At 45.0% G+C, this 14167-nt stretch overlaps 1 protein-coding gene across 1 annotated transcript in view; it reads right to left on the reverse strand.

Moving 5' to 3' along the window:
• The window catches only part of lrch4 (leucine-rich repeats and calponin homology (CH) domain containing 4), a 52645-nt gene that overhangs the window by 9169 nt on the left and 29309 nt on the right, over positions 1-14167 (reverse strand). Inside the window, exons 2-9 of the mRNA XM_032510974.1 lie at positions 6717-6861; positions 5886-6015; positions 5009-5114; positions 3958-4204; positions 2383-2479; positions 1916-2033; positions 1691-1800; positions 1552-1604 (exon numbers count right to left, since the gene is read on the reverse strand). Coding sequence (XP_032366865.1) covers positions 1552-1604; positions 1691-1800; positions 1916-2033; positions 2383-2479; positions 3958-4204; positions 5009-5114; positions 5886-6015; positions 6717-6861 — 1006 coding nt within the window. The remainder of the gene's footprint in view (positions 1-1551; positions 1605-1690; positions 1801-1915; positions 2034-2382; positions 2480-3957; positions 4205-5008; positions 5115-5885; positions 6016-6716; positions 6862-14167) is intronic.

Below are 14167 nucleotides of genomic sequence, written 5' to 3' on the forward strand. Positions count from 1 at the left end.
CCTGCTCCTATAAATAGGAGCAGGAAAAACACACCATATAAACTATTGAAGTGATTTGACAGATGTGCACCTTTATTCTGAAGCCTGGTTTGTGCACAATCATTTCATCATTTCAATGTAAAAGTCTGTGTAGAAAGGGTGTGTTAAGTTTCCATTTTAAGTCTCAGTTTTCTATTTTAGGAGTCCCAAAGGAAGCGTTGGACGCCAAGATTGAGAACATCCGTTTGTTCAAGCTGATTCCTTTTCTTTTTGCAGAGCCGATACGAGGTTGCGCAACAGCTGAACTAAATCCTCCTCCGTCAGAAGGAACACACTGGCCCTCCACTTACCAGATCCTAATCAGTTCCAGTATGTGAGGACCTAATAAAGGTTTGAGTGCTGAATGGATGTTAGTCATTTGAATGAAGCATGCTGCTCCACAAGCTTTAGAACAATGGTCACATATAAATTATCATTATTATTATGTAGCCAATGTGGCTACCTGAATGCTAAATCTCAACACTAGTTATGTTGATAAGGCTGCCTGGAATCTTCTTCTTCTTCTTCTGTATTTAGCAGCAGAGCATAACACTTGGAGGCGTATTGGCTGCCTACCGACACCTTTCCACAATGTTGGCATCGACTTGGTACTGAAGTACTGCTTCTCGTGCCATTAACAGGATATCAGTATTTCATTTTTAAATATCAAGGTTATCATATATTGTCAATACAACCTGACAGTCCTGATGTTGGTGTTTTAGACGTGCCTTTTTCTAATTGTCTAAACTGCCTAAATCAGTACTGCTTCTCCATCTCCTGTAGCTAACACACTGACTATGAAGGAATGCCTCTGTTCTTGAATAATTAATCCGTTGACAAAATTGTTGTCATCCATTTCCTTAAGCAAATAATGTTGAGTATACACTTGCACTGAGGACCTTTGTTTTTTTACATAAAACTGAATCCAGAGAGAGCGGTGTGGTTGCTACAGTGTAAGAAATGTCAGGGTGATTCTGTGAGTCAGGACTGTCAGTTTCCCCAGATAACAGCAGCCCCAGGCACTCTGCATGCACGGGGGGGGGGGGCAGGAGTCTGTTGACTCTTCACATACCCTGGGAAGTGACCTTGTAAAACGAGGGAGGGAACGAGAGGGAAAAGTGATAAACCGGGTCCGTCTCTGTCACTGGGAGTGCCTGAGTACACAGCTTCCCACCAGAGAAGCCAACACGCTGCTGGAGAACTGCCACGGACACGGGCCGAGCAGAATTAAAGGTGATACGGAGATGCCTTTAAATATTCTGGGATAGCTGTAAACACATGACAGCTTGGTAGAGTTTGTTACCAACGCCAGGCGTGTCACATAAAGCTCAGACCCCCCTCCATCGACGGTTGTCACTAGGAACTTGGGGGTCCGGCCCTCTTCACTTCTGTGGTCATAAACACTAGTTTGCTCTTTAAAACAGTTATTGTTCTGGGATTTGAGCCGATCTTATTGTATTATGCCTTGCACGGTTGTAACAGGGTTATGTAATGCGGTGCCATGCACTTTGGCAGTGTGTTCCCCAGACTGACCTGCATGCTGCTGAGTCCTGGGTCTGGGCTGGGGAACAACTCTCCTTCTGCTCCTGGAAATCAATGACACATAATCTAAGATAACACTCAAGGCAACATGCCGATCAGCGAGACAACGGGCCACACGGCTGTCTGTTACCAGAGGGGGCGCTGGGGGAGCAGCTGTGGGCCGGTCCATCGTCATCTCGCCCTCCTCTTCCTCCGCCACGCCGCTGTCCATCAGGTCCACATGCGCCGCCTCGCCGTTCACTGCACACAGCAGACAAGAACATTTCCTCTGCGTGTGCCAACACATCTACGGTTTCACTGTTTAATACGCTTCATTACACGGAAAACAGGTTAGAGCAGGTGTGCCCTTCCTCACCTCTGTTAGCATTCAGAAGAGATCCGTCCTCCTCTTCCTCCTCTTCCTCCTCCAGGTTCTTCTGCTCTCTGCTGCCCTCAGCCAGGCGAAGAGAACGCTCCGAGAAGTCATCTGCTGACTATACACAAGCACACACGCACCTCATTGATGTGAAGTATATACTGTATATATGTATATATAATAAAATAAGAATTTGTTGTGCATGGCTACCTAGTTAAATACAACTTAGATCAATGTCCTATAATATCTGCAGACGGTCTGTGTTGCTGTGTCGTAGCAGCAGCTTTGGCCTGATTTTATATTTTGGCTGACATATTGCCACAGCTCAACATTGTATTTCACATTGCATTGACTCTATGTTGGGGTCAGATACTTTTCTTCTGATCAGAAACGCGCCACAGCCTCCTGGCGATCAACACATTATGGAGTCCCTCAGGGCCCCCGGCAGGGCAGTGTGTGAATGTTACCTCGTTCCCAGACCACCGCTTGCTGCCACTGTCCACACTGTTGAAGCCAGAGTCCAGCCCTCCGAACTGACCTGCAAACAGCTCCTGGTCTGACAGACTACACACACAAAGACAGACACACACACACACACACACACACATTAGTGTGAAGGTCAGTAACACGTGTTTTCTCTTCTCCATATCAGACTTAGAACTTCTCTGTCAAATCTTCTCTCTTCACCTCGATTCTGTCTATTTCATGAGAATGGCTAACTGCAGCCAGCTAAAAGGCTCCATTTAACTTGATAAATATTTGATAAACCCTGCTTCCTCTCAGTAAACACACCCTTTCACCGTGCTTATTTATCATCCGTTTCCCTACGCTACATTTACAGTACCCCCTGCTGTTCATCCCCCCAGCCAACACATTCCTACTCCCAGCTCTTCACATACGGCAGCTTGGTCAGGACGCTGTGGCGTCGCGTTTATACCGCTCTGGGTACCCCTGGGTATCATTTGTCAATGTGCAGGGTATGGCTACATTTAGGCAACACAACTACTTGGTTAGGTTCAGGAAAAGGTCTTGGTTTGGGTTAAAATAACTGCTGACAGGTATGTACCTTTTATTAGTTAAGTACGCTACATACAGAACTAACTCACGTGGGTTATGTACGTTACGTTAGATAACAAGTCAACGTTGCTACATGGTTTCACACAGGACATGAACAGCGCTCTGCCAGTTCCACCCATTGCAAATGAAAGCTGTTGAGCTTTCTTGCCAGGAGAGCTAGTGGGCAGCCGTGTGCGGCGGCTCAACGGCGGCCTGTGTGTCCATATGAGACGCCGAGGATCGTACGACCGAGCTGCCGTCTTTCACAAGTTGGGAATGAGAACAGGTTGTCTCCACATTGATCCTCTAGTGGATACTGTGGTGGCAAAAATATCAAACTCCTGTAATGACTAGCTTCATCAGTAAACTGTACCTATGACAGCACTACCACCAGCACTACCACTTTTTCCATTATTTCTGCACTGTATTTATGTCGTAGCCGAGTTTTTATTTTTTTATTTTACTGTCAAACACTTTCTTCCCTTATCCTGAGAAATGACCAGTGCGATACCTACAACAAGTTGACACTGAAGCCACTTCCCACCATCTGTTTTTGTAAAATCGGTGTGAAGCCAGCAGAATGATGTGGACACAAGCTCAGCCTGCCTTCTGATTCTATTGTCTCAACGTAAACTTCATCAGATTATAATTAAAATATTCCATGACTACAGGAGTACCAAGAGGGCTTTCATGAAAGGCTCTTTCCTACTGGTTTGCTAAAGAAATAGTTTAAGATTTTAGGAAACAAGCTTTTTGTCCTCCTGTCCCAGAGTGAGATGAGACGATCCTTATCTATGCACGTACATACAGAGCAGGACGAGGTTAGCCTAGCTTAGCATGAAGACTGGAAGCAAGGGGAAACCAAAATATAGCCACCAAGTCCTCTAAAGGTGACTGATTAATGTGTTGTATCTCGCTCTTTTAAAGTAAAAATAACAACAAGGTGTGGGTGTAGTGGGAGTTTCTCCGTGTGTCTCCTTGCTCACCAGCTGCTGAAGCCCGTGGGCCGCAGGCGTCTCTCCAGCTCCTCCTGGTTCCTCTTGCAGGCCTCCATGTTCAGGTACTTGAAGATGTGGTATTTGCCCTTGGAGCAGATCTGCGCAGGCGGCATTTGCAGCGGGTTGTTGTCGAGCAGGATGCTCTGGAGGTGCCGGAGGTGGCGGTAGCACAAGGGCACGTGGGACACGCGGTTGCAGGACACGTCGAGCCGGACAAGGGGGAGCTCCGATATTTCTGGAGGGTGCAAAGAGAGGGTTTTCAGTCCGTTTCCTACCTACATTCATTGTGAGTATCCTCGAGGTTCAGCTGAAGTGTTTTCTCTGGCTCATAAAACATTTGACAGTATTTCTGCCCTGTTTACATCCATCCATCGTGTACTATCTTGCGGTCTTCTTTTCCCGCCTTTTGGTGGCTCATTGTACTGTAGTACACACAGTTCCACACTATTAGAATCAAGTGTCAGGTCAGATACGTCCACCCTATTCCATAACACCTTTTCACTTTAACCAGTACAAATATTAGCGAGGTAGTTTTAATTGGGGCCAGGTTTGAACAGATGGACAGGACCTGATGCAAGCAGCTCCTGTCCACTGGTAACCTCTTAACTGGGTTCTTCATGAGAGTAGTCAGTGACCTTTTCTCCTGAAGAGCCAGACAATGAGGCACGAGCGGTGTAAGATTCATTAGGCTTACATTGAGTCAGAAGCCTGTCAATACTTCCACATGCAAACAATCAATAGCTCACAGAAGTCAAGCAATTACCATGGACCATCTACAATCCATAACATACAGAGAGCTGTAGTTTCCTTTGGCTGAACCAAGCTTAGTAATAGTGGATAACATGTCTTTATTATCATCTTCTATAGTTGGAGATGCACTGAATACCATTGGACTGGGAACTGTGCGGAATCACTCCATGGGCTCTGGACCAAACCACTGCGGAGGTCTCTCGGGTTCAGCATTGAGAAATAAGCGGAGGTGGTCACCCTGGATTCATTTTGGGAAAGAGGAGAGTAGAAGGAGGGGTGATGCTCATACCTTGAGGCAGAGTGCTGAGCTGGTTCCTCCGCAGGTTCAAGTCCCTCAGACACTCAAGCTGGCCGAGCTCTGCCGGCAAACTCTGCAGCTCGTTGCAGCTGACATCCTGACACACACACACACACACACACACACACACACACACACACACACACACACACACACACACACACACACACACACACACACACACACACACACACACACACACACACACACACACACACACACACACACACACACACACATCTAAAAAGGTGTCCACTGACATGTTGCACAGTCTCAGAAATGGACCTGGACCCCTCTTGCTTAATTAATCGCAATTTCATCACATAACAATACTGATACCCAATACCAAACCACAGGAGGGGCCCAATATTTGTTAAAGGCAAAAATAGCATTCAGAATTAATGAATTGATGAATGAATGAAAGTATTGTGGTGCTGCGGAGACGTCCCAGCCTACAAATCCTATCCTACAGACTAAAGAAAACATCTGTCTTTGGTACAGATCCTCAGACAAATCCCACTATGATCATTTATTTCAATAAAAAAGGGGATTATTGATACAAACATTAGCATTGTCTACAACATTGTGAGTCCTATTGCGATCCCAACAATAGTGAAAATAATCCTAAGTAGATATTTTCCTCATATGGTGCAGCGCTACTTTAAAGCCAGTCCATAGTATCGGTTATAAAGTCTATGACCTGATAGGACATCCAAACATCTGGAGGGACAGAGGGACACTAGTGGAATTCTTCCATGATTACACTGATAGAGTTGCACACACAGAAAGATAGTGTTGATGAGAGACAGTAATGTGTGTGTGTGTGTGTGTGTGTGTGTGTGTGTGTGTGTGTGTGTGTATAGCATACCAGCTGTCGGAGGTGTGTGAGGGAGTGTATGGACGCGGGCAGGGAACACAGCTTGTTGTTGCTGACTATGAGCACTCGCAGGAGGGGAAGCTCGAACACTGACGGGGGTAAACTGGACAGAAGATTACGACTGTGGACACACACACACACACACACACACACACACACACACACACACACACACACACACACACACACACACACACACACACACACACACACACACACACACACACACACACACGTTAACAACATTAATTCAAACTATGAAAACAGTTACTTGTAATGAACGTTTGGCTACATTTTGTCTTTGTTATTGTTATTTTTATTGCACAGTATATTTGCTTTGAGCCTTCCTGTATTACCAGCCACCTGGACGGCTTCTCTGGTCTCCTAGTGCACTGCACTCTGGGAAATGGATGCAGAGAGTTGCTGCTGTCTTTGTGGTGTGCTAAAGTGTAACTTTTAAATCCTAATTCATGCATTACATGCAACTTTGTGATTAAACCTTGACCTAGTGTGTTTACCACAGTTGTGTTTCCTATACTGAAGAATACATTCCATAACTTTAGAGTAATATACAGTAGATTAGTGGTTCTTTCTGTAAGAATTAGCCTCCACTTGCACGGTCTAGTGTATGTGAAATGATGGCCTAAACTTTGCAAACAGGGCCCAGGGTGTAAGAAATGGATCTGACTGTTCATCAAGAGGCGAGGAGACCTGAGGAGACGGATCAGTGTGGGACAATGCTAGTGTTGGTGTGTTTTTGAACCTTTTGAAGAGCTGTGAAACTGGTTAGAGAGCAACAGAAAGAGTGTGGTGTGGAGTTACCTGAGGTTGAGGTAGGTGAGGGCCTGCAGGTTGCCCAGCCTGGGGGACAGTGAACGCATCCCATTGTGGTAAAGGCTCAGCGTCTCCAGAGAGATGAACTGACAAAGCTCCTCCGGCAGCTCACACAGGCGGTTCTTGGACAGATCTGGCAACGCACGGGGGGACACAACGTTAGCCGGCTCGTCACCGTTTCTTCAGCATTCACGCTGCTACCACACAAAGCAAAGTGCATGCTAGTTAAAGCGTGACTCCCTAACCCTTGTGTTGTCCTCAGGTCCAATTTTTTAATATCAGGAACTCGGCTTTCTTTCAGCCAAACTGCCTAAAAATAGCATGGATGCCGCACAGTGTTCTTCCGGTAAAATGAATTATTACTTTCACAGAATTTTGTTTGTTTTATTGAATTTTTATGGTATTTAAAAAAAAAAGGGACCAAAACCTCGGAAGAAATGACAAAAAAAGAGACAAAAAGCACTCATTGTGCATAATGTGAAACATGAGGTGTAATGTAATGTCAAATACAAATTATGCTATGAATTAAACGTAGAAAAAAAACAGCTAAAATATCGGAAAAAGCAAAAGATGAAGGTCGATGGGAAGACAACACAAGGGTTAAGATCAAACCCTCCTCAAGTCAGGCAACATCCTAACAGGGTAATCGGTTCCTATACTCCCACCTCCGACACACCCCCTCCGCCCTTGGTGCACGTACGTAAAACCCTCTTCCCTCTGCCCCCTTACTGTCCTCTCCTTCACCCTGCCGCCCCTCCCTCCCCTCCCTCACCTATGGTTCACTCTTTCAACCTATCACAACATAGGGTTAGGGTTATACTCGACTGGTCTGGGGATAGGACCTGAACAAATCGGGTTACGTTACTTAGCGTATCATTGGACGCCTGGCCAATGATAGTGTCTGAATGCTATTGAAGGGCGGGTCTTGCCTAGAAGCTGCGTCGGTTCCATGATAATTTCAGGATATCAGCTGACGATACCTTGGTTCGTGTGCTTGTGGTCCAGCATGCCCACTTCCGAGCAATCAAATCCATGCACGATTCCATCAAATCCCTCTCCTAAAGAACCCCCCTAGGGCTGCGTCTACTGATTATTTTCAGTGGATCAATGTGTGGATAATTTCCTGCATGAATGGATGAGTTGTCTGGTCTCTAAAATGTCTAAAATGTGAAAAATGTGGAGCAGCGTTTCCCAAAGCCCAAGATGACGTCCTCAAATGTCTTGTTTTGTCCCCAACTCAAAGATCTTCAGTTAATAATAATAATAATAATAAATTGAATTTGTATAACGCTTTTCCCAAGCTCAAAGTCGCTTTACAGAGTAGAAACAGTAGATAAATATATATATATATATTTTTTAAAAGTTAACTCTCACAGAGGAGAGAAGAAACTAGAACATTGTCACATTTAACAAGCTGACAGCACACATGTTTTATTTCTTTTTTCATAAAAAAAGGACTCAACCAATTATCAAAATAGCTGGCGATTTCTTCAACTAATCAAGTAATCTTTGCAGCTTTAAAAAAAAAAGAAAACACCTACATTTTCTGTTTCAATCGTTAAAAACATTACACTACTAATGACAAAGATGCTATTTCACAGAAGTTTGTAATGCCCTAAAATGATGTGGTTCAGTTGGATTATAAGCATCATTCTGGTTTTATATGGAGGGCGGTGCAGATTGAAGGGAAGTCTATGGAGCTGTACCCCTCAAAATCCACTTTTCTCAGGATATGCAACGCTTTTTTGTCTAGTAATTTGAATGTTGCATTCGAAAGGGGAGGCTAAGACAATGCACCCTTCTCAAAAGCCTTTTAAAATCTCAGAGACGTCACACATGTCGTACGGCCAGAGATACCGCTTCACGTTAGTCACTTCCTCTGTTCTCTCGAGGCATCGACGACACAGCTGACAGGTTAGGCTCTCCCTGTCCATGCACACGCTAGAAGGAGGTCTGCTGATGTTTTAAAGACCACACAGAAATAGTCACTCCGGGGAATGTCAAGGGGGATCTAGCAACAACCTGTAACAAATCAAAAGGCCATAAGGACTCGTTCATTCAACTTTTGACCTGTAATCCATGTTGAACCCCCCCCCAGTGGAGCTCTGGTGGAACTGCAACCAAATTCGGTACAATGGGGCAAGGCTGTAGTACTCGGTTTTTCTATGGTCTCGGACTTGTCTCGTACTCACTAGTATTTGGACTCAGACTTGTCTCGGTCTAGCTAGTATTTGGACTCAGACTTGTCTCGTACTCACTAGTATTTGGAGTCGGACTTGTCTCGGTCTAGCTAGTATTTGGAGTCGGACTTGTCTCGTACTCACTAGTATTTGGACTCGGACTTGTCTCGTACTCACTAGTATTTGGACTCGGACTTGTCTCATACTCACTAGTATTTGGAGTCGGACTTGTCTCGGTCTAGCTAGTATTTGGAGTCGGACTTGTCTTGTACTCACTAGTATTTGGACTCGGACTTGTCTCGGACTAGCTAGTATTTGGAGTCTGACTTGTCTCGGTCTAGCTAGTATTTGGACTCAGACTTGTCTCGGTCTAGCTAGTATTTGGACTCAGACTTGTCTCGTACTCACTAGTATTTGGAGTCGGACTTGTCTCGGTCTAGCTAGTATTTGGAGTCGGACTTGTCTTGTACTCACTAGTATTTGGAGTCGGACTTGTCTCGGTCTAGCTAGTATTTGGACTCAGACTTGTCTTGTACTCACTAGCATTTGGAGTCGGACTTGTCTCGGACTAGCTAGTATTTGGAGTCTGACTTGTCTCGGTCTAGCTAGTATTTGGACTCGGACTTGTCTCGTACTCACTAGTATTTGGACTCGGACTTGTCTCGGACTAGCTAGTATTTGGAGTCGGACTTGTCTCGTACTCACTAGTATTTGGACTCAGACTTGTCTCGTACTCGCTAGTATTTGGAGTCGGACTTGTCTCGGTCTAGCTAGTATTTGGAGTCGGACTTGTCTCGGTCTAGCTAGTATTTGGACTCGGACTTGTCTCGTACTCACTAGTATTTGGAGTCGGACTTGTCTCGGTCTAGCTAGTATTTGGACTCGACTTGTCTCGGTCTAGCTAGTATTTGGACTCGGACTTGGTCCTCGTACTCACTAGTATTGGCTCGACTCTCGTACTCACTAGTATTTGGACTCGGACTTGTCTCGTACTCACTAATTTGGGACTCTGACTTGTCTGTACTCACTAGTATTTGGACTCGGACTTGTCTCTACTCACTTTATTTGGACTCGACTTGTCTCGTACTCACTAGTATTTGGACTCGGACTTGTCTCGTACTCACTAGTATTTGGACTCGGACTTGTCTCGTACTCACTAGTATTTGGACTCGGACTTGTCTCGTACTCACTAGTATTTGGACTCGGACTTGTCTCGTACTCACTAGTATTTGGACTCGGACTTGTCTCGTACTCACTAGTATTTGGACTCGGACTTGTCTCGTACTCACTAGTATTTGGACTCGGACTTGTCTCGTACTCACTAGTATTTGGACTCAGACTTGTCTCGTACTCACTAGTATTTGGAGTCGGACTTGTCTCGTACTCACTAGTATTTGGAGTCGGACTTGTCTCGGACTCGCTAGTATTTGGAGTCGGACTTGTCTCGTACTCACTAGTATTGTGGAGTCGACTTGTCTCGGACCGCTATTATTTGGAGTCGGACTTGTCCGGCCTAGCTAGTATTTGGCAGTCGGACTTGTCTCGGTCTAGCTTATTGAGTCGGACTTTTTCCTCGGTCTAGTCTAGTATTTGGACTCGGACTTGTCTCGGACTCGCTAGTATTTGGAGTCGGACTTGTCTGGGACTCGCTAGTATTTGGTCTCGGACTTGTCTCTGTCTCGGCCACTGGTCTTGCCCAATATGGCTTCTGGTCTGGACCGAGTCCAGGTGTCTTTATTATGTTGATAATAACATTGGAGCGAAAGTAAAACCCAAAACGATTGACTTGATTCTGTCATGCTTAAGACCTTTTTTTCTGTCCGGGACTCGGTCTCGACTCGGACTCTGACCTCTTTGGACTCGGTCTTGACTTGGACTCGACTAGTCTGGTCTTGGACTTGTCTTGGACTTGACTACAGCCCTGCAATGGGGCTTCATAGGGAGTGACCAGGCTCTCAGTAGACGGCGTCCAACATCTCCTTCCACCATATTCTTCATTTTCTTTCCTCTCCCCCTTAAAGGTTTTCTACCATCCAAGCTCAGCCTCTTCTTCCCTAATGCCAGTATTACTGGGCGTGCTCAGTATTGACCCCGTCATCACCCTATCCTCTTCTCTGTATCGCTTCAACGCCAGCAGGCTGCATGTGGGCTGAATGGGAGCTGGCAGCAGACACAATGAAGCACCAATAGATGGCTGCAGCATTAGCAGCAGAATGAGCCTCCAGTCCGCCAATGGCCGCCAGCCCAGTGGCTCTTTATTGATCGCTGTTGGAGGCAAGGAGGCTTCTCTTTGTTGTAGGGCTGCTATTGGGGCTTTTATTTTGGAGGACTTAAAAAAGAAGAAGAAAGAAAACAGAATATATGACTGTTATATGGGCCGATAACAATAGGACATGGTCACCTGAGTGTCATTGGCCGGTAAGACACTGTGCAGCCTTATTATTTATGGATTTATTGTTCAGTTGAGTTTTAGCTTCCCAATACATGTTCATGCTCTCTCTTAGGATCCGGCTTTGTACAGGATTCAACAATAAACCAGTTAGCTGTTCATGGACAGGGCATTAAGAGGCAAATATTTTGATATAAATGCTTAATAATGATTGGCTCCAGCATCTCACTTTTGAGAATGTGCTGCTTTTCTTTGTCTCACGTAAAATGAAATATTTATGGGGTTTGGACGGAAGGAAGGCAATTTTAGCTGATTGTGATGATACCAAATAATTAATGAAATTAAAGTAATCAGCAGATTAACGGATAATGGAAATACGTGTAAATTCCAGCCCTCATCAAGCTACGGATAAACTATTGATCAATGTAACGACCCAAATAAAGAAAACATGACAGTATATTCAACCAATTTCTGATCTCTACAAATAGATAACAGCTAATAAATCAAAAAATGGACAGAATAAGAAAGGAGACACGAGTACATAAAAGGAAACGAGGGATCCATCAAAGGATACACACTTTACTACTGAGCCATGAATCACAGAATGAATCACAAAACCAGACCGCATGGTTCTGTGTGTGTGTGTGTGTGTGTCTGTGTGTGTGTGTGTGTGTCTGTGTGTGTGTGTGTGTGTGTACACAGTGTGAGAGTAGCTAGATACTGTACAGCAGCCCTAAAGCCTGATCTCTCCCCACTTCACTGTCCCTAGCTAGAGGGGAGCTGTTTGAACAATAGTGGGGTGGAAATAAGAGTGAGTGAGTGTGTGTGTGTGTGTGTGTGTGTGTGTGTGTGTGTGTGTGTGTGTGTGTGTGTGTGTGGTGTGTGCGTGCGTGCGCTGGGGGATGGAGGTTGTCTGGCCTCCGTATGGTTATTATTGCCAAAAACAACCAGATATCTGGGTGCTCCACTTTGGTTTAAAAAGCCAGTAATGGTTTGGATGGAACTTTTCTATTGCAAAAGTACTTGCTGCACAACACACACACACACAACACACACACACACGCGCACACACACACACACACACAACACACACAACACCCCCACACCACAACACACACACTTCTAATGCAATACTAGTAAGCACCTTGACTGACTTCATTCCTTCTCTACCTTAACCGTATAAAATGATCTTACACCCATGCAGTACAACAAAAAGGGCCCATATTTGGTCTTACTAAGCGCACCACACACACACACACACACACACACACACACACACAAGTTGAACACAGCTTTCCAGTAATCTTGATTTCCCTCTGCCCAGATTCCCTGGTAGTTGTTGGAACAACGCCAGACTGACTCACTATGAGCATCATGGGAAAAGCATGTGCAGCGGCACGCTGGCTCTAAGCAGACCTGACGGTAGTCCAGAGCCAACTCAACAAAGCTGCATGACGAGGACAAAGGTCAACACGTCCCGATGACCTTCTGAGTAAGAGCCTTCCGGTTAAAGAGCTGACTCACACGGACCCTTCATTTGGTTTCCAGATGGTCTAGATCCAGCTGCGACGGTTCACAGCTGGCATTACAGTGAGCGTTCATTTGTGATTTCAATTGTCTTCTATACGGTGGAATATGGCTGTCCTGCCCAGTGCTGACAGGAAGCCTTACAGCCAAAGACAGAGAGGATCATCGGGACTATTAGTTAGCTCTGTTTAAAGCCTGGTTAGACTTGCCATAGGCAAATTAACTGTGGTTGAAGATTTGTCAGCCAGCGCAGGCTGGGAAATGTCAACATATAGCCTGATTGTTATAGGCTGAATCCAAGGCCAATGGAATATTTGGGCTGAGTTAACGGCCAAAATATGTTAGAGCCCGTATGCATAAGTGGTTGAATGATATAGGGCACAATGTAAGGTGTATCGCAGGAAATTGAGTGTATGTATGTGTATATACACACAGAAGGTTTGACAAAAACCCAAGGTCCACTTTCAGCTTTTTGTGGACCTTTTCCCAGCATCACACGGTCTTCATCAGTGGAGGGACTGGATGCCGAGTTGGCACCACGATAAAGGCATTCAAATGTATATTAATGGTTTTAAAGAAAAGAAATGGTGTAAGCTAGTTAATGCCCTTGAAGGCCCTTGAACGGTTCCCACCTCGCCATCCTTTATACGGTAAACTGATGTTTTCATATAAGTTAAACACAGCTCATTATTACTTCAATTCATCAAGAATTTCCCGTTTTTGTTATGTTTTGGTTTTTTTTAACAATGTGTTTATTGAATTTTTGATTATACGAGACAATTCACAAAGAAATATTATTTCAGGTCAACACTTAATTCCCACCCCAACACAACAGAACACGTCCCACTTCATATCACAACTGAGACTATAGCTGGACAATACAGTACATGAGCACACGTCAATGTAGACTGAGAGTTCAGCGCTTAGTTTCCGTTTCAGTCATCGTTTTTCGTTGATAATCCTTTTTCCGCCCAAGTCAATAGCACTTGGCTTGGCTGCACTAACTAATGTGGACTGTCATCTAACACACTAATCTGTTGGCTAATCTCATTCCCTTTTCCAGTCACAGGACTGCTCTTGGAAACCGCCAGCGCCGTAAGAAACCGCAGTCTTCCTCATGCCTCGTGCCGTGCCACCTGACTCTGCGCCTTCATCAGACCTTTCCCGTTAATTACCTAGGACGGTGGCGCCCTGCCAGTTTCACAATGAATGAAAAATATTCTTTTTCACACTTCTCACAACAACAAAAGATCTCTTGTTGTGTCTTCGGTGTCGTAATCCGACGTTACCCAACATGAACTACGTTAGCATTAGCTACATGTCAACCAGCACCTTTACTGTAG

This window comes from Etheostoma spectabile, unplaced genomic scaffold (assembly GCF_008692095.1).
Source record: "Etheostoma spectabile isolate EspeVRDwgs_2016 unplaced genomic scaffold, UIUC_Espe_1.0 scaffold302, whole genome shotgun sequence".
Taxonomy (NCBI): Eukaryota; Metazoa; Chordata; class Actinopteri; order Perciformes; family Percidae; genus Etheostoma; species Etheostoma spectabile.